This window comes from Vipera ursinii (genome assembly GCF_947247035.1).
Source record: "Vipera ursinii genome assembly, chromosome: 10".
NCBI lineage: Eukaryota > Metazoa > Chordata > Lepidosauria > Squamata > Viperidae > Vipera > Vipera ursinii.
The window spans coordinates 6,583,070-6,608,720 of record NC_139520.1 but is presented as its reverse complement, the minus strand read 5'-3'; the positions used below and the strand labels follow the sequence as shown (position 1 = coordinate 6,608,720).

The window sequence follows — 25,651 nt, the reverse complement described above, 5'->3', positions numbered from 1 at the left end:
TCTATTCTATTCTATTCTATTCTATTCTATTCTATTCTATTCTATTCTATTCTATTCTATTCTATGCTATGCTATGCTATGCTATGCTATGCTATGCTATGCTATGCTATGCTATGCCATGCCATGCCATGCCATGCCATGCCATGCCATGCCATTCTATTCGCTTGATAGTGAGATTCTGTTGTATTCAAAGTTGCTTGATAGTGAGATGGGTGGGACATAAAGTTAATACATAGCAATTCTAATTCTAGTTCTTCTAATTTATTTTATTTTCCCCCAGGTGTTGGTAAATACAGCCTGTTGCATTCTGATGTTAATTGCAAAGCTAATACAGACCATTGTTTTTGGTCCCCTCCGTGTTAGTGAAAGGCAGGTAAGAAATGATAGTTTGGCATGACCATTAAATTTGTGATATTTCCAATGAATGTTTAGTAATGGGTGAATTGTATTCATTAAATTCATGTTCTTTAATGTGCAACACCTATTTTTATTATCTGAGCCCATGAGAGCAAAATTTTTAATTTTTAGGTGCAATTCCAACCCCCCACCCCAGAAAATTATTCAAAAACAGCTGCTCAGTATGCTTTATCTTTTTTAAAAAAATTATTAAATGTTCAGAAAGTAGTATGTTTCAATTTTAGAATAAACCTTAAGTGAATTACACATGACTATCCAACTGCAGTTTAATTAAACATCCATTCACCAATTAGCGACCCAGTTATAGCTTATCCTATTGCATAATAGTTCACAATGTGTGGTGTGATCTTTGAAAACAAGAATCATGACTATATGTGCAAAATCTCTTTTTCAGCATCTCAAGGACAAGTTTTGGAACTTTATCTTCTACAAGTTTATTTTTATTTTTGGGGTGTTAAATGTCCAGACCGTAGACGAAGTGGTCATGTGGTGTCTCTGGTTTTCTGGACTTGTTTTCTTACATCTCATGGTCCAACTGTGCAAAGATAGGTTTGAATATGTAAGTTTATTTCTCCACATATCTGGGCAAGGGATAGGGGATTTCACTGACCCCGGAGGCTATCTCCAATTTGTCACTTGACGCTTGATATTTGGGGTGCAAGAATCACTTTTCTTTTGTGCATGCATGAAATGGGCCACAAATTTGGAAGCCCTACTCTAGAATAGAGTAATGGGGCTGGGTCTTTAGTGCAAACCCTTCCAAAATTCCTTTTGATCCCCTGTTCTGGTTGTGAAAGTTGATTCTTTGCAGGGGATACAGACTGTGTCACATCTAGAATGAAATAATTTTTCACCCAGCAGATAATTAAATTGTGGAGTTTGGGGCCAGAATGGAAGGGGGCTGTGGCCATCCAATCCTGTATTTTGAGCTACTGTATCTAGCTGGCCAATATGTGATACACAACTGCTGGACACGATGGGCTTAGGCCAGTCAGATCCGCTTGGCTCTTTTGTTATTCTTACGGGTATGTCTTTAAGGACAGGGAATCTGCTAGCTTGAAACTATTCACCAGATCTCCTTAAAGGCAAACTATGGGGTTCTTGTTCTGAATCTTCTGAATAGTCTCAACTGTTCAGAATGAGTTGTGGCCCTTTTCTAACTCATTTCTTGGTATTTTCTACAGCTGTCTTTTTCGCCCACCACGCCGTTGAACAGCCACATTCGAGTCCTGGCCTTGCTGGTTGTCATGTTGCTTTCCTGCTGTGGCCTCGCGGTGGTGTGCGGGGTCATTGGCTACGCCCACGGAATGCATACGCTCTCCTTCATGGCTGCGGAGGTGAGATTCCTGGTTAAACCGCGTACATTTTAGGCTTTCTGGTTTATCAGCCGTTGTTGTGCATGCGTGTGTGTGTGTGTGTCATATTTATTTTTGTGTCTTTAGTGCAGGCAGGTAGTCCTCGACTTAAGGACCACAACTGAGCCAAAAATATCTGTGGTTAAGTGAGACATTTCTGAAGGGAGTTATGCCCCAATTTTACAGTTGTTAAGTGAATCACTGCAGTTGATAATCTACAGTTGTTAAGTGAATCTGGCTTCACCCATTGACTTCGCTTTTCAGAAGGTCGCAAAAGGGCAACACTCATAAATGTGAACCAGTTGCCGAGCATCTGGATTTTGATCACATGATCACGGGGATGCTGCAATGGCCGTAAGGGTGAAAAACGGTCATAAGTCACATTTTTCAGTGCCGTTGTAACTTTGAACGGTCAGTAAAAGAATTGTGGTAATTCAAGGACTTCTGGAAATTGGTTTTTTGTATGGCTAAGTAGCCAGTGCAGATACTTTGCGACTTAACAACCATTCGTATACCACCCATTCAAAATTATGACAGGAGTGAAGTGACTTACAACTATTCCTCGTACTTATAATTCTCACGGCATTCCCCATGGTCATATGATCACGGCTCAGCCACTGGGCAACTGGCATGTGTTTTTACAGTGTTTGCAGCATCCCACGCTCACGAGATCGCCAATTGCGACGTTCCCAGCCAGCTTCCAACAAGCCAAGTCCACGGGGGAAGCCAGATTCAACTGCGCGATTCACTTAATGACTGGAGCCAAAAAAAGGTTATAAAATTGGGTGTGATTCTCTTAAGGACTCCATCGCTTAGTGACTGACGTTCAGGCCCCAATTGTGGATTTACCTGTGAATCACTCTCATTAATGTATTTTGCTCAAATGCTTGAGCTATTTTCTGCTGGACTCAACTCTCAAGTCTGCTGAGGAAGTCACGGTCTGTTGAGCAGAGCTCAAACACCCGGGAATCAGGATCATCGTTTTCAAGAACAAATTTGTCTGCCTTTCTTAACCTTGTTTTTTTATATAATCAGTACAGGATTGGGGCGTTTGCGAGCTAGGAATGCTCTTCTCCCAAACCTCTCCCCGATAAGCACAGGAGGCATACACTTCAAAGTTTAAACTCTCACCCTTATAATTACGTAATTATAATTAAAATTAGTACCCAAAGCTCCATACCGGCATTCCTTGACCTGTCGCCCACATTTGACCTACAAAGGTTAAAAGGTTCCAATAGATTTATAGGCTATTTATTAGCGTGGCCTCCCTTTCTACAAACTACTATAGCCCTTTCATTCTTTATTTGACACCCCCCCCCAAAAAAAAAAAAGAAAATCTATAAAGAGTTTGGGTTGGCTGCATTGGGACTGGCAATTTTCAGCTTCTTGTCTTCCTGGAAGTTGGTTAGGATGCAGGTGGTTCTCCAGCTCAGCTTTACCAGCCAACTGGAGACCTTGTTTATTTTGGCCCCACGGCTTGATTGACAGGACCCGTTAAATACCTGCGTCCTTTTGTAGTGCCATCACATTCCTTTCTTGTGTTCAGTGTGTCATTGTGATGACCCTCAGGCCTTTTTTTTGGCACCAGGATAGGCATGGCAGAGATTCTGAGTAGCAATGGATTGTTCTGAACGGCACTTTATTCAGCTTAAAAGGTTTTTTTTAAAAAAGAAACATAGAGGTCGTCCTTGATTTACAACAATTCATTTAGTGACCAAAATTACAACGGCACTGAAAAAAGTGACATGACTGTTTTTCCCCCACACCTACAACCTTTGCAGTGTCCCCATGGTCGTTTGCTCAAAATTCAGACGCCTGGCAACTGGTTCACATTTATGACGGTTGCTGTGTCCCTGGATAATGTGATCCCCTTTTGCGACCCTCTGACAAGCCAGATTGTCAATGGGGAAGCCAGATTTTTCTTAAAAAACCTCCAGTGTTGGAGCATTCACCACCTCTGGAGGCAGGTTGTTCCACTGGTTAATTGTTCTAACTGTCAGGAAGTTTCTCCTTAGTTCCAGGTTGCTTCTTGATGAGTTTCCATCCATTTGCTTCTTGTCCTTGCCTTCAGGTGCTTTGGAGAATAATTTGACCCTCTCTTCTTTGTGGCAGCCCCTCAAATACTGGAATACTGCTATCATGTCACCCCTGTTTCTTCTTTTCTTTAGACTAGACATACCCAATTCCAGCAATCATTGTTTTTTGTTGTTGTTGTTGTTATTGTTGTTGTTGTTGTTGTTGTTATTATTATTATTATTATTATTATTATTATTATTATACAGACAAGCACCTGCAACATAACACCCCGGACTTAACAATTGTCGATAAACCTGCTTAAGTTACGACAACCAATACCAGTTCAGATTTTATTAGTTTACAGCCGCAGGGCAGTTTGCAGATTTTTATTTTTTTTTAAATTCAGTGTGTGTTTTAGAGAGAAACTGAACGCTGGATCCATGGACGAGTAAGGAGAGGAAAGTAAATAGGTAAAAAAAATGAGTAAGGTGTAACAGAAAATGACTGCTGTATTAAGTAACTTGAAAAGAGGAAACTGAATATTTGTTAACTCTGCCAAACAGGAAAAGCTTGCAAATCCTATGAAAGACAGGGTCAAAATACAAACTAAAGAACCACAGGTAGTTCTCAACTTACAGCCACAATTGAGCCCAAAATTTCAGTTGCTAAGTGAGACATTTTTTAAGTGAATATTTCCCCCATTTTACGACCTTCCTTGCCACAACTGTTAAGTGAATCACTGCAGTTGTTAAGTAAGTAACCTGGTTGTTAAGAAAGAGAAGAGCAACAAAGATGATTAGGGGGCTGGAGGCTAAAACATATAGGGAACGGTTGCTGGAATTGGGTATGTGTAGTTTAACGAAGAGAAGGGTGAGGGGGGACATGATAGCAGTCTTCCAATATCTCAGGGGCTGCCCCAAAGAAGAGGGAGTCAAGCTATTCTCAAAGCACCTGAAAGCAGGACAAGAAGCAATGCATGGAAACTAATCAAGGAGAGAAGCAACCCAGAACTAAGGAGGAATTTCCTGACAGTTAGAACAATTAACCAGTGGAACAACCTGCCTCCAGAAGCTGTGAATGCTCCAACACTGGAAGCTTTTAAGAAGAGACTGGACAGCCATTTGTCTGAAATGGTATAGGGTTTCCTGCCTGAGCAGGGGGTTGGACTAGAAGACCTTCATGGTCCCTTCCAACTCTGTTATTCTATTCTTGTGACTGGGTCTTCACATGTATGACCAGCATAGAACCTCATGTTCATGTGATCAACATTCGGTCACTTAGCAACCGGTATTTACAACGTGATCACCATTTGTGACCACCTCAGCTGGTTTCCTGACAAGCAAAGTCAACGGGGGAAAGCTAGATTGATTTAATGACCACACAGTTCATTTAACAAATGCAGTGGTTCAGTTAACAGTTGTGGCAAAGAGGTTGGACATGACTCCACCTTGCTTAGCAACAGAATTTTTTTTTTCACCTCGTCTTATATCTCTGTTCAATACTTCCAAGAACTAAAATAAACAGGCAGAGACAACGCTTGTCTTGTCTGTTTTTTATATCTCACAGGGCTTTGTCAGTTCCCCAGTAACAACTATTTGTGCTTCTTGCAAGGTAGAAATCAATCTTACCCATTTAATAAAATAGTCTCCAAAATTTGTATCTTACAAAAACAAAGCTACTCTGATATTTTGGGGGAGGGGGGGGGGTTGTGCAGAAGAAAACTGCAAGTGTCCAAGATCAGGGAGACTTATATATAATTTCTGTTACTGAATCTTTTTCTGATCTTGGCCTTTGCCAATTGTGGAATGTGGAAAGAACATTTAAACTCGTAGGCCTGGGAAAGCCGTTTGCTTGTTTTTGTGGCAACTGCTCAAGCTTCAGAGAATGATCGGTGAATTCTTTTGTCCCCTCCAGTCCCTGCTCGTCACCGTACGGACTGTGCATGTGATTTTACGGTAAGTACGATGTCCACGTTGAGCCGGTTGTGTAACCTGGCTGAGGAATTCTGGGAGTTGAAGTCCACAAGTCTTAAAGTTGCCAAGGTTGAGGACGCCTAATCTAATAGGTATTTGCAGAACATCTGGATCAAGTTTTATCTCTTAACCCTCCACCCATCTTTACCTCTACCATATTTTTAACCTTTAGTAGGAATGGAAGTGTAACCATCTCTTGCAGGCAAGATGGTCTCCTCCAGGTTGATAGTTCCACTTTGTATTGGGGCATTCGTGATGTTCCTTCCTAGATTACGTCTGTTCTCTGCAAATGGGATTCATAATTTCTACTTGTATATAGTACTGTATGTTTAAATGTGTGTTATGTACGTGTGCGCTTTGAGAGCAATCCACTAAATTTCATTTGTAATGTGTGCCGTTGTGCCCACAGTAAAAAATGACCATAAAGGTTATCTACCTATCTCGGGGGAAGGGGGAGAAAATTGACCCCATAATTTCTAGCCAGATTACCTGTTGTGGGATTATTGATAGGTGTGTATATTAGCATCTGAGGGATCCTTGGTGCTCTCTGAGCTGGTTTTTTTTTCCTTGCAGACATTTCATTACCCAACTAGGTAACATCATCAATGCTAGACTAGAAAAAAGACAACAAGAAAACAACCAAACTCAGAAAGCACCAAGGACCCCACAGTCCTCCTCCTCCTCCTCTCTAGCACTGATGATATTAACTGGTTGGGTCATGAAACGTCTGCAAGGAAACAATCAAGTTCAGAGAGCACCAAGGACCCCCCATTTCAACCCGGAGCTACAAATATTCTCCTTTATTGATATTAGCACCTGTTAGGGAGTAATACTTCTGCTGCTGCTCTCTTCCACGTAGAACTGGCAGGGGAAATCAATTCAGGATTTCTCTTTCCTTCACCCAGTTACATCATTCATCTCTGGGATCTGAATCACGAAGGCACCTGGGAGAGCAAGGGCACCTATGTTTATTACACCGATTTCATCATGGAGCTGATGCTGCTGTCCCTGGATTTGATGCATCACATTCATATGCTGGTATAAAAGTTTAATAAACTGTTTCATGCATCCCACAGCAGGCAGAGGTGATGCAGGGCCAGCCTTTAAAAAAATGCAGAGTGCCTACGACAAGTCATCACGGCCAATTCGCCACAGGACAATTGTCGGTGGGACAAGAGTTATGTTAATATCGAAGAAATAGTGGAACAGAATCATTAGAGGATTGCCAAAGGAGGGAGAAAATGAAATGTGAATGACAAAAATGGAAATAATGTTTTAATTATTTTAAATAATTAAATTGAACTGTTGAATTGCCCCACAGCATTGTTGTCCCGTGGTGAGTTGACCACGGCGAGTTGTCCTATTCCAAATGCAGAAGGGATCACAAGGTTTTTGTTTTGGGGTGCTGGGTGTGAAAGCTTCCTCTAAACAATAATTTGGAAGAGAATCCCCAAGCAGTTTATTTCTGGTAAGGCTAGAAGGCAAAAAAAAAAGTTTTTTCTTGAAAGTTTTGGACTGTCTGTTGCAGGTTCCAACTGGGAATCGTGTCCTTTTTTTATTGGTTTGTAATATAAAATATAAGGGATGCGGTGGCTCAGTGGGTTAGGACGCTGAGCTTGTCAATCAGAAGGTCGGCAGTTTGGCCGGTCGAATCCCGAGTGCCGCATAGCAGAGTGAGCGCCTGTTACTCGTCCCAGTTTCTGCCAACCTAGCAGTTCAAAAGCACGTAAAAATGCAAGTAGAAAAATAGGGACCACTACGGTGGGAAGGTAGCAGCGTTCTGTGCGCCTTTGGCGTCTAGTCATGCCGGCCACATGACCACGGAGACGTCCTCGGAGAAGCGCTGGCTCTTCGGCTTTGAAACGGAGATGAGCACCGGCCCCTAGAGTCAGAGACGACTAGCACGCATGTGCAGGGGAACCTTTACCTTTACTTTAATATAAAATATACTGTAAAAAAAACTAGAATGAAAAATAGGGGAGGGGAAAAGTGTAGGGAGAAGGGGAAAAAGAAAGGCAAGGCGTTGACTTCCAACTCCCTTGGGTGCCGTAAAATAAGATAACATCAAACTTCAACTTTTTACTTTTACATAATAGCATAAACTAGCCATTTCTATAACAACAAACCTATTGGTAAAACGCAAAATCAAAGTTTCATTTTCCCCCACCTCAAGCACAAAGTCCAAAAGCGGTTTTTAAGTAGAAACCAAAGTAATTGTGTTCTTTTCTTTAATCAGAGCAATCAATTCAGCCATTTCGGCTAACTCCGTCAACCTCTGCAGCCATTCATCCATTGTGGGAATGAAAAGTTTCCTTTTGTCTTTGGGCATCAAGTATTTGTGTCCTAAATAGGATAAACATTTCATTGGAAGAAGGTTTGGCTGGGCATCGTCAAGTAATTCTCTTTTCCGTATTTCTGTTCTTTCTCTTGCAACGGCGATTTGCTTTCCTGCTCTTCTTGGGAAAAAATATATTTGGAAGCTGTTTGGCAACATTTGGTTGTCAATGGCCAGTCTGGTGATCTTTATGCAGCTGCGCTACTTGTTCCATGAAGTTCAGCGCAGACTCCGGCGCCATAAGAATTACCTGCGGGTGGTTGGGAACATGGAAGCAAGGTGAGCAAGAAACCTGAAACCCCCCCCCCCTTGGGAATTGGGGTGACCTTCATCATAACTGCAAAAAAATTATAATACAACACAATATTCTTTTTTTTAATTGAAAAGTTTTTCAATACATTTTATCTATAACAACCCCTCCCCCACACCCCTACCCAACCCTTCCCAACCCTCCCCCCTCCCCATCCCCGACTTCCCAGAGCTAAATACAAGGTATAAAAATAAAAACAATAATTAACAACCCTATGCTAACAACAATAATCTATTAAGTCTATAGCACTCTAGCTCATATAAATTGACTACAAGCAGTACAAATAACATATCAAAACTTATTCAAATGCTAAATGAAACTTTTTAGTCCCATATTTATTCTGGATGTAATCAATCCATTTTCTCCATTCCATAATATAACGTTGTGCGAATGGTCCTTTAAATACGCCGATATCTTTGCCATACAACACAATATTCTTTATCGGCCAAGTGTGATTAGCCACACAAGGAACTTGTCTCTGGGGCATAAGCTGTCAGCGGGCATAGAAGCAACAAAGTGATAAATCATAAGATACCAACAGGAGAAGGTAGCAGGAAAGATGAGAATGTCCCAAAGATGCTTTTTCACGAGGCAACTGGACTTCCTTGCTTTTCTTTGAAGACGTTTCGCTTCTCATCCAAGAAGCTTCTTTATCTCTGAGCTGAAGTGCTGAAGAAGCTTCTTGGGTGAGAAGCGAAATGTCTTCAAAGAAAAACAAGGAAGTCCAGTTGCCTCGTGGAAAAGCACCTTTGGGGACAACTATGACCTGGATGAGTGAGAATCTCCAAAGACAGGAAAGATGAGAAGGTTAATAATAATAAAGCCCGATTACATTGACAGATACTCTTAGACATAAGACGGTGCTGTGAGAAATTAGGTGTTCTGCAGAATGATGGCACTGGGGGGAAAAAACTTTCTGCTAGTTGTTTTGACTTGCAATGCCCTGTAGCAGCATCCTGAGGGGAGATGACGACACAGTCTCTGTCCAGGATGTGAAGGGTCTGTAGATATTTTTTCAGCCCTCTTTCTGAGCCGTGTAATAGACAGATCCTCAATGGAAGGTGGGCTGGTTGCAATTTTTTTTTTTCTGCAGTCCTAACTATCCGTTGAAGTCTGTGCCTGTCCTGCTTGGTTGCTGTGCCAAACCAGACAGTTACAGAGGTACAAATGACAAACTCAATAATTCCTCTGCAGAACTGTATCAGCAGCTCCTCGGGCATAATTAGCGTGGTTTGTCTTATTACAGCATACCTTTATTTAGTGAATTACAGGTAGGCCTTGACCAGGGATAGGCAATAGCTGGCTCAGGAATTCTGGGAGTTGAAGTCCACGAGTCATAAAAGAGCCAAGGTTGCCTACCCCTGGCCTAGGCCACTTTATGGCTCGTGGACTTCAACTCCCAGAATTCCTGAGCCAGCATGGCTCAGCTTGGAAATCTCTCCCTTTCCCCTCAGCATGGCTGGCTCAGGAATTCCGGGAGTTGAAGTCCACGAGTCATAAAAGAGCCAAGGTTGCCTACCCTTGGCCTTGACTGACAGCCTTTCGTTTAGTGATCATTCAAAGTTATAACGGCATGGAGAAAAGTGGCTTAGGACCAGTCCTCACACTCACGACCGTCGCAGCATCCCCGTGGTCATGGCGATCAAAATTTGGGCCCATGGCAGCTGGCCAGTATTGATAACAGTTGTGGGATCCTGGGATCTCTTGATCGCCCTTTGCAGCCTTCCCAGCTAGCTTCCGACAAGCAAAGTCAACGGGGGGGGGAAGCTGGATTCGCTTAAGGACTGCATGATTCGCTTAAGGACTGCAGTGATTTGCTTAACCATGGCAAAAATGGTGATATAATCTGGTGTGACTCACCGAACCACCGCCTTGCTTAGCAAGCGAAATTCTTTTCCCAATTGTGGTCGTAAGTCGAAAACTGCCCGTAGTTGACCATCTGGCTCACCCTGGTGTCGCGTCTCTCTTGGCTGTCCCTAGGTTTGCAGTGGCAACTCTTGAAGAATTGGCCTCCAACAACGATGACTGCGCTATTTGCTGGGATTCCATGCAGGCTGCCCGGAAGCTCCCTTGTGGCCACCTCTTCCATAAGTAAGTCCTGGGGGGGGGGAAGGCGGGGGGGGGGAACACAAGGCAGGGTAGAATAAGTTGCCTGCTCTCACCACAAAATGCCGATTGGCTGCTGTTTCATCTGTTGCCATAAAACTTCAGCTGAACTTATTTATTTATTATTTATTAATTCGGTTTATATACCGCCCTACTCCCAAAGGACTCAGGGCGGTTTACAAGGCAAAATTTAAAAACAGTACAATATAAAATTAAAATAAAATTAAATTAAGTCTAGCCGCAAAAAATTAAAATCACAATTTAAAATCATTAAAACCCCTCAATCCAGGCCAGATAGCTCAAAGAGCCAGGTTTTTAGGTCCCGGCGAAACGAACGAAGGTCGGGGGCAGTCCGGAGTTCCGTTGGCAGTTGATTCCATAGGGCAGGCGCGCCCACAGAGAACGCTGTCCCCCTGTGGATCGCCCATCGGCAATCCTTTTTTTTTATTGAAAAGTTTTTCAATACATTTTATCTTTCCCCCGCACCCCCACCCAACCCTTCCTAGCCCTCCCTAACCCTCCCCCCTCCCCTTCCCCCTCCCCCATCCCCGACTTCCCAGAGCTAAATACAAGGTATAAAAATAAAAACAATCATAAACAACCATATGCTAACAACAATAAACTATTAAGTCTATCGCACTCTAGCTCATATAAAATGACTACAAGCAATACTAATATCACATCAAAACTTATACAAATGCTAAATGAAACTTTTTGGTCCCATATTTGTTCTGGATGTAATCAATCCACTTTTTCTACTCCATAATATAACGTTGTTGCGAATGGTCTTTCAAATAAGCCGATATCTTTGCCATTTCCGCCAGGTCAGAAACTTTTAAAGTCCATTCTTCCATAGTCGGCAGTTCCTCCTTCTTCCAATATTGACCTACTAAAAGTCTTGTTGCCCATCAGCAATCCTTGACCGTCGGTACCCTGAGGAGGCCCTCCCTGTGGGAGCGCACAGGACGATGGGGAATTGACGCTGGCAGCAGGTGCTCCCTCAGATAACTTCTCAGAACTGTTGTGAGTCTTGATAAGTTTAACGGCATACGCTGAATATAAATAAATCAGGATGATGATTTATTTGCACGATTACATTGGTTCCCCTAAACATCTCCGAAATCAGATTGGGGTACCCTGATAAAGTTGATATCTGAACGTTGTTTCTTTGTATTTACCAAATACGTACGTATTTTATGCCTGTGTTTTCTTTTATCGCTTGCCCTAAACTAGAGTTAGACCCCGTATTTTATTTTGTTGTATTTTTTTTTGATATGTTCATAAGACTAATCAATATATATCATCTGTTTGTCCATCCATCCAAAATCATTTATTGTATTCTGTGCTTTCACCAAATTTTCAGCGTTCTCACCTCCAAACCTTGGAAGAGTTCCCTATTCTCAACTGAAATCTTACAGGTTGTTGATATTTTGGACTGAAACGTTGCGAGGTTTTGTTGTTTTTTTAATCTGAAATATTCTGGAAGTTTGAGCAGGAACATTGAGATATGAGATTTGGCCACTTGGTAATGTATTTTAATGGGTCTCCTGTCACCAGAGAAAGTCTCAGTTTCTGGGAAGGTTTTGTGTGACTTGGCCGAAATTGCCATTCCCGTGTGTTGTGTAAGCCCAACCTTAGGATTTGAAGTCAGCAAGAGTGTGTGTGTTTTTGATGGATGCTTCTCCTGCTTTTCCCATTCTGGTCTCAAGGCCACTTTGTTGTCATTCATTGCAAGCTGCGCCATAAATATTTGCCAGTGTTTTAAGCAGGATCTAATAAGATAATTACTCTCTACCTGCCAGCGTTTGCGTTCCCTTGAGTAGCCTGGCCCCGCCCCTTCAGCCTTGTTCTTCCGTGTACCTTGAAAGGAATCATTTCTTTCCTTGAGAGATAAACTTAATGTAGGAGAAGAGCAGGCAGAGCCGAGGATGGAGTTAAGCAAGTCATGAGCCTAGAGTCGTTATGTTCCCACCAATGGTCCAAGCCCAACTCTTCTTGAATTCCATGGACCCATATCTGGTGCCAGTTTAGTACTGAACTTATTCTTGTGTGTAGGCTTGAGCAATAAATCTTAGCTGAAACTCAACATATGGTCCTGATCCTTTGCCCCTGACACTTAGGGCATCATTTCTATCTTTGGCATCATGAATCAAGTGTGGTTTAGCCTTATTAAATCACTCGGTCTCTGTAGAGTTGAGGGTGGAGAATACAGATTGTCCTTGATATACAACCGCAATTGACCCCAAAATTACGGTTGTAAGTTGTTACGATTGTAAGTCGAGTCTGTCAAGCCTCGAAGAACACTTATGCTGTTTCAGACAATATTGCTTCTTAGCTTGCCTACAAACTTGGGGAGGTGAGAATTTGATCATCGAAGGAAAAATGTCGTGCACAATGTGATTATGATGATGAGGATGGTGTTGGTGATGAGGATGATGGAACATTTACATGTTTTATTGCTTCCTTGGTGATGACCAAAACAAACATAGGACAGGAAGGGACCTTGGGGGGGGGTCTTCTAGTCCAACCCCCTGCTCAAGACAGAAGACCTTATACCAGGGGTAGGCAACCTTGGCTCTTTTATGACTTGTGGACGTCAACTCCCAGAATTCCTGAGTCAGCTGTGCTGGGAGTTGAAGTCCACGGCTGGCTCAGGAATTCTGGGAGTTGAAGTCCACGAGTCATAAAAGAGCCAAGGTTGCCTACTCCTGCCTTATACCATCCCAGTCAAATGGTTGTCCAGTCTTTGTTTGAAAACATCAGCAAATTTCAGGAAATTTAGAACACTCACTAAATGAACTGTTGTAAGTGGAGGATTACCTGTGCTGGAAGACAGTTATTGTGTCTGCTCTGATCCTTCTAAGCTTTGATAAACTAGACCAGGGGTAGGCAATCTTGGCTCCTTTATGACTTGTGGACTTCAACTCCCAGAATTCCTGAGTTGAAGTCCACGGGTCATAAAAGAGCCAAGGTTGCCTACCCTTGAACTAGACATTTCCACCGTAGCTCCCTCACCCGTTCATCGTAGAAACATTTCTTTCCTTACGCATGAAGACAAACATACAAATATTAGTAAACAGCCCAACCAAAGGATCCTTAAATACCCCCCAGAAAGGCAAGAAGACACCAGAATGTAAACTGACAGCAAGTGGCTCTCCTTACTACGTGGCACTGGTGATGTTAACTAGTTAGGGTCGTGAAACGCCTGCAAGAAAACCGGCGGGCTCCTACAAACGTTCCTTTCATTCCCTCTCGGGAAACCCATGTAGGTTTTTCTCTCTTGCTTCTTAGCTCATGCCTGCGCTCGTGGCTGGAGCAAGACACCTCCTGCCCAACCTGTAGGATGTCACTGAATATTGCAGACCACCAGCAGGCTCCAGAGGATCAGCAGAGGGAGAACCTGGAGGAAAACCTGCCCCCCGTGGCGGCAGCCGAAGGAAGGCCTCACCTCAACCAGCACAATCACTTCTTCCACTTCGATGGTGAGTTCACATCCTCCGGCATCTTCACTGGCCCGAAATACCTGGGCGATATGAGAAGATCCGGCAACTTGCAGGGTCTTTGCTTAGCTTAACGTGCGTCTGGTGAATTGTTGTGGGGAACTGACTTGCAAATATTTGGTCTGTGCAGTTTATTATTTTATTTATTTAAGAGGTCCTTGGTGCTCTCTGAGCTTGGTTGCTATTCTTGCAGATGTTTTTTTTTACCCAAACTAGCCAACATCATCAGTGCGATTTGAGTAATGGGACGTCTGAAACATCTGCAAAAAAACAACCAAGCTCCGAGAGCACCAAGGACCCCCTCATTTCAATTTTGAGTTACAAATATTCTTCTTTCCTTCCCCCTCTCCCTCTCCTTCCTTCCTTCTCCCATCCCCTTCCTTCCTTCCTTCCTTCCTTCCTTCCTTCCTTCTGTCCTTCCTTCCTTCCCCCTCTCATTCTTATTCCTTCCTCCTCTCCTCTCCTTCCTTCCTTCCCCCTCTCCCTGTTATTCCTTCCTTCCTCCTCTCCCTCTCCTTCCTTCCTTCCTTCTTCCTTCCTCCTCTTCCTCCCTCCCTCCCTCCCTCCCTTCCTTCCTTCCTTCCTCCCTCCCTCCCTCCCTCCCTCCCTCCCTCCCTCGAATTTCACATCTTACTAATAAGGCAACTCTGGGTGGCTTAGAATGTAAATTTATTTAATTTTATTAAAGTTAAAAGGTACCAAAAACAATTAAAACTACAATAAAAAGTTTAAAAAAATTAAAAAAACCAAGACGATGGGCAGCCTGGCTGTGTGAGAATTTTCTCTATCCCGCCAGTCACCCCTAATGTAGTGGGCCCCTGTCATGGGCCCAGACGAAGTGGAAAACCAGACTCTTCCGGAAGGTCAGGAGGAGGGGTGGTGGGGTGGAGGGGCTGATCTCACGTCTGACGGGAGAATATTCCAGAAGGCGGGACCATTCTTATGATGGTTTCATACATGCAACACTCCATGACCTAAAGGGCTAGGGAAATGGCCAGACCTTGATAGACTTCCTAAAGCTCAGCAGAGTTGGGGACAACCCATTTGTTTTACATTAAATTCCTTGAACATTGATTGAGCTTTAGCTAAATAAATGCTGGCACGCTGTACGTGAACCTGTGTAGAAAAGCACAGAGAGGGCAATGAAAGGGAAGGGTCCTTCAGAGGTAACAATAACAACAACAACAACAACAACAACAACAACAACTAATAATAATAATAATAATAATAATAATAATAATAATAATAATAATAATAATAATAATAATAATAAGAAGAAGAAGAAGAAGAAGAAGAAGAAGAAGAAGAAGAAGAAGAAGAAGTTGGAAGGGAGCTTGTAGGTCATCTAGTCCAACCCCCTGCTCAGGCAGGAAACCCTATACAATTTCAGGCAAATGGCTGTCCAGTCTCTTCTTAAAAACTTCCAGTGTTGGAGCATTCACCGCTTCTGGAGGCAGGTTGTTCCACTGGTTAATTGTTCTAACTGTCAGGAAGTTTCTCCTTAGTTCTAGGTTGCTTCTCTCCTTGATTAGTTTCTATCCATTGCTTCTTGTCCTGCTTTCAGGTGCTTTGGAGAAGAGCTTGACTCCCTCTTCTTCGTGGCAGCCCCTGAGATATTGGAACACTGCTATCATGTCACCCCTCACTCTTCTCTTCATTAACCTACACATACCCAATTCCAGCAACCGTTCCCTATATGTTTTAGCCTCCAGTCCCCCAATCATCTTTGTTGCTCTTCTCTGCACCCTTTCCAGAGTCTCAACATCTTTTTTACTCTTCTCCAGGGTCTCGCATCGCTAGCTGGCTCCCAAGCTTTTCAGTCGAGGTGATGCACACCACAAACATCCTTGGGATCGCTCAGGCCAGCAACTCTCAGCTCAATGCCATGGTGAGCCCCCCCCTCCGTCCCCTCCAGTTTATATTTTCTTGGTGTATAGAAATCCTTTCTGTGGCATCATCCATTTCGGGGGCCTCCGAAAGTGAACCCCCTCTCGTATAGCATAAACGTTTTACAAATTATCGCCCACTGCTGTGGAATAAAGGATTGAGAGAAAAAGATTTACCTCGTGCCTGGGGAATTCTGGGAGTTGAAGTCCGCGCACCTGAAAGTGGCCGAGATTGAGAAATATTGGGCCAAATACAGGTAGCCCTTGACTTAACGACCACAATGCAGCCCGGAATTTCTGTTGCTAAGTGAGACAGTTTTAAAGCGAGGTTTTGCCCAGTTTTACGACCTTTTTTTTGCAACAGTTGTTAAGTGAATCACTGCAGTTGTTAAATGAGCAGCACGGTGGTTAAGTGAATTTGGCCTCCCCATTGACTTTGCTTGTCATAAGGGGATCGCAAAAGGGGATCACGAGACCCCCCGGGACTCTGCAACCGTCATAAGTATGAGTCAGCGGCCAAGGGTCCGAATTTCGATCACGTGAAGGTGGGGCTGCTGCCATTGGTTGTCAGTGTGAAAAATGTTCACAAGCCCCTTTTTTTCACTTGTAACTTTGGGTAGTCACTAAACGGACGGTTGTAAGTCATAAAAAAATCGCCAATCTGGATGGTTGGAGATTTTGTCAACTGATTTAATTCCTGAGCAGTTTTGGCTTTTGGTTTTCCTAGGCCCATCAAATCCAAGAGATGTTCCCGCAGGTTCCTTACCACCTCGTTCTCCAGGACCTGCAGCTGACCCGCTCGGTCGAAATAACAACCGACAATATTTTAGAGGGACGCATCCAGGTGCCTTTCCCAACACAGGTGGGTCCAACACAACAGACTGTGAACTGGGCAAGATCTTCGGGGTGGGAGTTCGAGGGCCCTGCACTTTTCTGGACATAGAGCTCCGACGGCATTCCTGGGGTCTCTTGGAGTTCCTCTCCATGCCCTGAGTTGCTCCTACCCCCCTGGGGCTTTTACTTTCCATGTCCTCTCCAATTCCTCCTTCAAGCCCTGGAACTTCTCCATCTTCTCCTGCCCCTTCTTCCTGATGCAGCTTTCACTTGGCGCTGCTCCATCTGTCACCACTGTCCTGTGATCCTTGTCGTTGTCTACTATCTATATGGTCTTCTGTCAGTCTTTCTATCATTCTCTATCATTCTCTCTCTCTCTCTCTCTCTCTCATTTATTTGTTTATTTATTATGAAATTTATTTTCTGCCCATCTCATATTCAATGTCTCTGGGAAGCTTATAGCAGACAGCGCTGAAACATTAAAAACAATTACAATCAAAAATCGTAGAACACAACGGATAAAATCATTAACAGATAAAATCATTTAACACTATCATTTCTCTCTCTCTCCTTTCTCTCTCCCTTTCTCCTATTGTCTCTCTGTCTGTCCATCTGTCCGTCCATTGCTCTCACACACTCTCCATCCATCCATCATCTATCTATCTATCTATCTATCTATCTATCTATCTATCTATCTATCTATCTATCTATCTATCTATCATCTAATCTGCCTGCCTGCCTGCCTGCCTGTCTGTCTGTCTGTCTGATGTATAATTCAGGAATACTGTGTGCATTCTGCACCACAGATATTTTGAAGAATTAGCTGAATTGAAACTGCACCATCTGAATTCCAAGTTCCTTTTGTAAGGATTGTTCAGAAACTCATGGAAGGGTTTTAAAAGCCTGTGTGGTCTTTACAACTGTAAATACTCACCGTTACCAAGTAGACCAGACAGGAAACCACATGAGTTAATTCTACTTTGTTGTAGGGCTACATTAACAGAGTCATGCATGTTTGAAAGTACACATCTTCTACTGTCTCTTTTGGAGCCTGAGAAATTGGCAAAGGTCCCTTCTGAGCATCTTGCTCCATCCACTCTACAGCTGTGGGCTATGCTGTCTCTTAACTGATGGTTTCCTACACAGCATCTCTTTGCCCCACCTCCATTGCGTCTTTCCCACATACCATTACATTATGTCACAACTGTATGGTAGCTTCTTACATGGTTATTACACACGTCTATCTACCATTTAAACAAGATAACACAAATAAGACACATGGACACACCAAAACCTGAAGAGTTCAATCCACAAAATCATCTTCCTTTGAAAAGAGTGGCAGTTATTTGATGATTTTGTTCCTTGTATCTTTTGGACAACAAATGTTTTGTCTTAAAGCTTCAGCGTTATACATTAAATTTCATATCCCTGACAATGGGGATTTGTTTGGGGTTCTTTTTGGCAAGGCCCTTGACTGTGGAATAATCTGAAAAGTAATTTGCATCCTATTCCAAAAACACAACACTTTGTTCTTTTAATTAAACCCAACAACATTCAGAGTTGAATAGGTGGAGTAGAAAAGACTCCACACAGCTCATCACAACCACGTTCAACAATACGCCACCACACAAAACAGTTGCAAATGGGTGGAGTAGACTGCACAGGCTTTTAAAGACCTTCCATGGGCTTGTGAACCATCCTAACGAAAGGAACTGGGAATTCAGAGGCTGCAGTTTCAATCCAGCTAATCTTTCAGAATATCCGTGGTGCAGAATGCAGGCAGTATTCCTGAATAGATAGATAGATTAAAAACCATTACAATAAAAAATCATAGAACACAACAGATAAAATCATTAACAAATAAAATCATTTAACACCATCTATCATTTCTCTCCCTCCCTCCCTCTCTCCTATCGTCTTTCTGTCCGTTCATCTGTCTGTCCGTCTCTCCATCCATCCATCCAACCATCCATCCAACCATCTCTCTGTCTCTGTCTCTCTCTCTCTCTCTCTCTCTCCCTCTACCTACCTACCTACCTACCTATCTAATCCATTCCTGCCCGCACTGAAAATACAGTATATATTATTCAGGAATACTGTGTGCATTTTCATGTTTTCCATATCAGTTAATTCTGTTTTTTTTAAAAAAAAATAAAAACATGCACAGCGTTCTGAGAGTATGCGGCCAGCTTTGAACAGTCCTGTAGAAAGGCAGAGTACCGATCAAGAAGAAGCTGAAGAGGACATGGAGGTAATGTGGGGGAAAAAGGATGTAATAAAGAGCTGTGGTGGCGCAGTAGTTAGAATGTAGTATTACAGGCTAATTCTGCCCACTGCCAAGAGTTTGATCTTGACCGGCTCAAGGTTGACTCAGCCTTCCATCGGTAAAATGAGGACCCAGATTGTTGGGGGCAATAGGCTGACTCTGTAAACTGCTCAGAGTGGGCCATAAAGCACTATGAAGCGGTATATAAGTCTAAGTGCTAGCGCTATTGCCCTTCCTTCTACCCATCCATTCATCCTTAGAGGGCTTAGAGAGAGCTGTAAAGCACCATGAAGCGGTATATAAGTCTAAGTGCTATTGCCCATCCATCCATGATGCTCAGTGGTTAGAATGCAGTAGTGCAGGCTGACTCTGCCCACTGTCAGGAGTTCATTCCTGACCAGCACAAGGTTGACTCAGAATTTCCGTCCTTCTGAGATTGGTAAAATGAGGACCCAGATTGTTGGGGGTCAAAAGGATGACTCTGTAAACCGCTTAGAGAGGGCACTATGAACGAACAAAATGCAAACGGCCCTTGGTTCTCTTTTTCCCCCTTTCCCCCTGTCTGGCAGACGGCAAGGATCCCGCTTGAGCTCAGCTCAAGGCTGGAAGACACGGCGGAATTTAATGAAGCGGAAGCGGAAGCTGCCGAGATGGAGGACTTCGAGGTGCGAGGCAGCCGCTTCTCCAAGTCGGCTGACGAGAGGCAGAGGATGCTGCTTCAGAGGAAGGAGGAGCTGTTGCAACAAGCACGCAGGTGTGTGTCTGGAGGAGGCTCTGTGCAAGTCGTGGTATTTCTTGTCCCGTGGTTCTCCTAACCCAGGGGTAGGCAACCTTGGCTCTTTTATGACTCGTGGACTTCAACTCCCAGAATTCCTCAGCCAGCATGGGGGAACTATGGCCTCTTCATGACTCATGGACTTCAACTCCCAGAATTCCTGAGCCAGCATGGCTCAGCTTAGAAACCTCTCCCTTTCCCCTCAGCATGGCTGGCTCAGGAATTCTGGGAGTTGAAGTCCACGAGTCATAAAGCAGCCTAGGCCAGGGGTAGGCAACCTTGGCTCTTTTATGACTCGTGGACTTCAACTCCCAGAATTCCTGAGCCAGCATGGCTCAGCTTGGAAACCTTTCCCTTTCCCCTCAGAATGGCTGGCTCAGGGATTCTGGAAGTCCACGAGTCATAAAGCGACCTAGGCCTAGGCGACGGGTAGGCAACCTTGGCTCTTTTATGACACATGGATTTCAACTCCCAGAATTCCTGAGCCAACCTGGCTCAGCTTGGAAACCTCTCCCTATCCCCTCAGCATGGCTGGCTCAGGAATTCTGGGAGTTGAAGTCCACGAGTCATAAAACGGCCTAGGCCTAGCCCAGGGTTAGGCAACCTTGGCTCTTTTAAGACTCGTGGACTTCAACTCCCAGAATTCCTGAGCCAGCATGACTCAGCTTGGAAACATCTCCCTTTCCCCTCAGCATGGCTGGCTCAGGAATTCTGGGAGTTGAAGTCCACGAGTCATCAAAGAGCCACGGTTGCCTACCTCTGTGGGCCGAACCATAGGACAGCGCAGGAACAAAGGCATGTTCAGCCATACACAACATTTACAGAGCCTTTCCTGAAAGATCCATTGAGAAGATTTAGCAAAAAAGAACGAGAGGCACGTTTGGATATTTTAACACTACTGTGTGATTGTTGATTCTGCTGTAACTCTGGACCTTCCAACTCTCTTCTTCTGTAATTCTGTAAGGATCTCCTGCTCAAGCAGAAGGTTGGGCTAGATGACCTCCAAGGTCCTTTCCAACTCTTGTTACTCTGTAATTCTGGACTCTGCAGATGCCCTGTGTGTGTGTCTGAGGACCCTGTGTGCATCTCTCTCTGCCTATGGGAATTGTAAGTGCTGAGCCCAAGATGACAAGTAGCCCTCAATTTAACCAGCATTCGTTTAGTGACCATTTGAATTTGCAAGAGCACTGCAAAAATAGCGACTTACGATCGTTTTTCAGACTTACAACCATTGCAGCATCACATGATCAGAATTTAGATGCTTGGCAAGTGACTCATATTTATGACGGTTGCAGCGTCCTGGGGTCCCATGATCCCTTTTTGGGACCTTCTGACAAGCAGAGTCAACAGGGAAGGCAGATCCATATAACAACTGTGTTACTCACTTAAGAACTGCAGGGATTCACTTAGCAGCTGTGGCCAGAAAGGCCATTAAATGAGGCACAACTCACATAACAACCGTCTCGCTTAGTCACAAAATTTGGGGGAGTCAGTGGTGTTCATTTCTGCTCTCAGTCTTAAGAATTTAAGATTGAATCATCGGCCCCAATTTAGTGCATTTAAAGAAGCTCCTGGTCACAGGGGGGAAGGTAGTTGCTCCCCCCCCAACCACATGTCTGTCGAAGTGGTGAACAGTCCTTACAATTAGTAACCATGAGCTCCAATTAGTTACTTCACCTTCTTTATCCGATCCACCCTGGTTAGATCAAATGCTCTAGATCTAATCCCTGGAATCTCCTGTCCCTGAAATGTTTGCACAACTCTAGAAGCAGCACTAATCCTGCCTGGATTTGTCTGATCCCTCTTTTTAAAACACCCACAATCTTCCCTTCCCTTCCCTTCCCTTCCCCTTCCTTTCCTTTCCTTTCCTTTCCTTTCCTTTCCTTTCCTTTCCTTTCCTTTCCTTTCCTTTCCTTTCCTTTCCTTTCCTTTCCTTTCCTTTCCTTCTTCCCCTTCCCCTTCTCCCTTCTCTTCCATTTCCTTTCCTTTCCTTCTTCTCCTCCCTTCCCCTTTTGTTTTCCTTTCCTTTCCTTCTTTATTTTCCTTTCCTTCTCCTTTCCTTTTGTTCCCTTCTCCATCCCTTCTCTTATTCTCTCCTTCTCTCCTCTCCTCTCCTCCTTTCCTTTCCTTTCCCTTTCCCTTTCCCTTTCCCTTATTTTTTCTTTTATCCTCTTTTTTCCTTCTTTTCCTTTCCCTTCCCTTCCCTTTCCTTCATCTATCTTCCTTTCCTTTCCCTTCCCTTCCCTTTCCTTCCTCCCCTTTCCTTCCCTTCCCTTCTTCTCCTTCTCTTCTCTTCCCTTCCCCTTCCCCTTCCCCCTTTCCTTTCCTTTCCTTTCCTTTCCTTTCCTTTCCTTTCCTTTCCTTCCCTTCCCTTCCCTTCCCTTCCCTTCCCTTCCCTTCCCTTCCCTTCCCTTCCCTTCCCTTTCCTTTCCTTTCCTTTCCTTTCCTTTCCTTTCCTTTCCTTTCCTTTCCTTTCCTTTCCTTTCCTTCCCTTCCCTTCCCTTCCCTTCCCTTCCCTTCCCTTCCCTTTCCTCCTTTCCTTTCCTTTCCTTTCCTTTCCTTTCCTTTCCTTTCCTTTCCTTTCCTTTCCTTTCCTTTCCTTTCCTTTCCTTTCCTTTCCTTTCCTTCCCTTCCCTTCCCTTCCCTTCCCTTCCCTTTCCTTTCCTTTCCTTTCCTTTCCTTTCCTTTCCTTTCCTTTCCTTTCCTTTCCTTTCCTTTCCTTTCCTTTCCCTCCCCAAAGAGCAGCTAATTCCTGCTTCCCTTGGCTAAGGAGCTGTGCTTGAAAATGTTTGCCTGGGGCTTAACGAACATCCAGGTTAAAATGCCCTTCAGGAGAGCTGGGATTTGTTGAGCTCCCAAACCTGTTGGATCATGCGAATTAGAACCCATTACCATTAATAGTACACCAATCTTCCCGGCTTACTGATCTGGACAGGCTCTTTCCAGCATTTTTGGGGTGGGGTGTTTTTTTGGGTGAAAAATCTGACTTGGTACAGGCAGTCCTCGGCTTAACGACCACAATTGAGCCCAGCCTTTCTGTTGTTAAGTGAGACATTTGTTAAGTGAGTCTTGCCCCACTTTATGACATGAAAATACAAGTGACACTTCCGGTAATATATATATGACTTTAATTCCTGAGAACCTTTTCTTTACTCCTCACGGTTTGCAGATTCACCTCACCGTTGAAGAACTTTTCAATATGATATTAGAAAATTAAATTGAATGTTCTGCCTGAGTACAGGTAGTCCACAATTTGCCACCCCAGCTGAGCCCAAAATTTATATAGTTTAGTGAGAATTTGTTAAGTGAGTTTTGTGTCCCCTCTTATGACATTTCTTGCCACAGTTGTTAAGCGAATCACTGCAGCTGATAACCTAGTAACCTGGTTGTTTAGTGAATCTGGCTTCCGCATTGTCTTTGCTTGCCAGATGGTCGCAAAAGGGGATCGCGAGACCCCCGGGACGCTGCGACCGTCGTAAAGATGAACTTTTTCCCAAGCATCTGAATTTCGATCACACGATCACAGAGGATGCGATAAAGGTCGTAACTCTGAAAAACGGCCACACGTTCACTTCTTTCAGCGCGGCTGTTGCTTTGAACGGTCACTAAACAGACTGTTGTAAGTCGAGCACATCCTGCAGTTGCTGATGATGAATTGATCTAGCGTAGCCGAAAGGCACTGTGGTTCAACAAAGCAAAGGGGCAGAGACCCCTATAATCACCCCAAATCTTTGTTTTTCCAGGCGCTACCTTGGCAAAAGCTCGGATGGTCCCAACCCAGACGTTTCCTCCCAGGCCGAAGGTGCAGCCTCCGACTCCCTCACTTTGCGACGCAGGATGTTGGCCGCCGCCGCCGAGCGCAGATTACAGAAACAGCATCTGTCCTAACGCTTCTGGTCCGCTGTTCCTTCCCCACACGTAGCCTAGAATATCACCCCCTCGCTCTTCTCGCTGGGATCTCACCCCAAGCTCAGCAAATCACGGCGGGCGCTGGGGACCCAGGATCAAGCTGGCTGCATCTCCAGTCTTGGGGGAAAAAAAGCAAAAAAAAAAAAAAAAAGCATGCCATCGCTCATAAGTGTTTGGACGGCTGACCTCCCTTCGCCTTTTTCTCGGGTTTCTTGATTTCTTTGAGGTTGGGTTTTTCCTCTCTTTTTCTTTTTCAGGGGGTGCCTATTCCTACGTCCACCCGTGAGCCGACGACGTGCCACTTTTCAAACTGACTGTGTGTTGCAAGAAGGGGGAGGAACGGGGGGGGGGGTCCGGGTGTTTGTAGACTGTGTGAGTGACAGTCCCTTGCCAATAGGACTTCCCCCTGAAGCTCTTTTGAGAAGTAGTGGAATAAGTGAGAAGTGAAGGGTTATATTTTTTAAAAAGAAATGGTTGTCTCCTCCTCCTCCTCCACCTCCTCCTCCTCCTCCTCCTCCTCCTCCTCGGCTGCTGGCTTTTTTCATCCCAAACGTATGCGGCATCGTTGACATTTCTACAGGTTGGGGCAGGGAAGCAAAGCGTGCTAATGTGCAGGTGTTGCATCAGAGCAAATGTTTTGCTGCAGTTTCCAAAAGACTTGACGCACGACGTTCAGATTCCCTCCCTTCCTGGCAATGGAAAGTTTGATCACCTCTGGGTTGCTTTTCCTGAGAGGCTGGCGAGAAGATTCAGTTTAACTGCGGCTAGCGTTAAAAATTCAGCTTGGAGGTAAATTGCAGAGTACTCCCTGCTGACTTTTCGGAAGGCATTTCCTTATGACAGGCGGGGCAGCCTGCAGATTTTTTTTTTTAAAGTGTACATTTTGCAATAACATTAGCTTGATAAGACGTACAGGTTCAAAAAAGACCTGAGGGCTATTTGATACGTAGTTAGGTATGTTGCAGCAGTTCTCAAATCCTTAAATTGATAGTAGGTATGTCGGAAGCCTTTTAGGTTTTTTGGCTCCATAAATATGTTTACAATGCAAGGCGAGTAATTTTTGTTTCAGGAGAATCTCCTGTATCCAGAAAGAGCCCCAGTATTAATGAAGAAAAAAAAAAGGAATTTCTTTCACTGCTGGGTTTTTAGGACCACTTAAAGGCGAATACCGTATAAGAAAACTGGACAGTGTTTAAGTGAGGATAATTTATTTTGATACACCCTTTGCAAAGCCTTATTTTTTCAATGCTGTTTAAACTTTGGAAGGGGAAAAAAAATACAGACTCCTTTTGTGGTTCAGTTTTTGCTCAGAACTCAGCTCTTCGTTTTTATGGTTTTAAAAAAAGGAAAATTAAAAACTCTCGATCAGTGTTTGGAAAGGCTTCAGCTGTCTTTTTCTGCCCCTTTCGCTTCACACTTTATTTTATTTATTTATTTATTATATTATATTTGTATACCGCCCTTCTCCCGAAGGACTCAGGGCGGTGAACAGGGCACATATAAAAATACAGAGTACAAAAATTAAAAAAAGAATTAAATAGGAGCCCGTGCTAAAACAATAGAATAATATAAAAAATCCACAATAAAAACCCCAACACATCCCCCATCAGGCCAGGCCGGCTTGTTCAAATAGATAGGTCTTCAGACCGCGTCGGAAGGAGCGAAGGTCAGGTGCCATCCGGAGCTCAACCGGCAGCCGATTCCATAAAGCCGGGGCGCCCACAGAGAAGGCCCTCCCCCTGGGGGCCACCAGACGACATTCTCTGACCGGCGGCACCCTGAGGAGGTCCTCTCTGTGGGAACGCACAGGGCGGAGGGAAGTTGACGCCGGCAGCAGGTGATCCCCGAGGTACTCCGGACCCATGCCATGTAGGGCCTTGAAAACCATTACCAAAACCTTGCTTCCTACCGGTCAGTTTCACCTCAGGAAATCTGAGCTGTACAGGTGAGTGTGTGAACATTCACTTGT

At 44.0% G+C, this 25,651-nt stretch overlaps 1 protein-coding gene across 2 annotated transcripts in view; it reads left to right on the top strand.

The window, feature by feature from the left end:
• The window catches only part of AMFR (autocrine motility factor receptor), a 31,481-nt gene extending 6,428 nt beyond the window's left edge, over window positions 1-25,053 (top strand). For both annotated transcript variants that reach the window (XM_083370683.1, XM_083370682.1), the window contains exons 2-14: window positions 281-373; window positions 812-976; window positions 1,602-1,754; window positions 5,703-5,743; window positions 6,667-6,799; window positions 8,242-8,375; window positions 10,387-10,497; window positions 13,804-13,994; window positions 15,797-15,900; window positions 16,626-16,760; window positions 18,900-18,983; window positions 19,568-19,752; window positions 23,517-25,053. In XM_083370683.1, the coding sequence (XP_083226809.1) occupies window positions 311-373; window positions 812-976; window positions 1,602-1,754; window positions 5,703-5,743; window positions 6,667-6,799; window positions 8,242-8,375; window positions 10,387-10,497; window positions 13,804-13,994; window positions 15,797-15,900; window positions 16,626-16,760; window positions 18,900-18,983; window positions 19,568-19,752; window positions 23,517-23,661 (1,644 nt within the window). In that variant the 5' untranslated portion in view covers window positions 281-310 and the 3' untranslated portion in view covers window positions 23,662-25,053. The remainder of the gene's footprint in view (window positions 1-280; window positions 374-811; window positions 977-1,601; window positions 1,755-5,702; window positions 5,744-6,666; window positions 6,800-8,241; window positions 8,376-10,386; window positions 10,498-13,803; window positions 13,995-15,796; window positions 15,901-16,625; window positions 16,761-18,899; window positions 18,984-19,567; window positions 19,753-23,516) is intronic.
• Window positions 25,054-25,651: the final 598 nt, after the last annotated feature.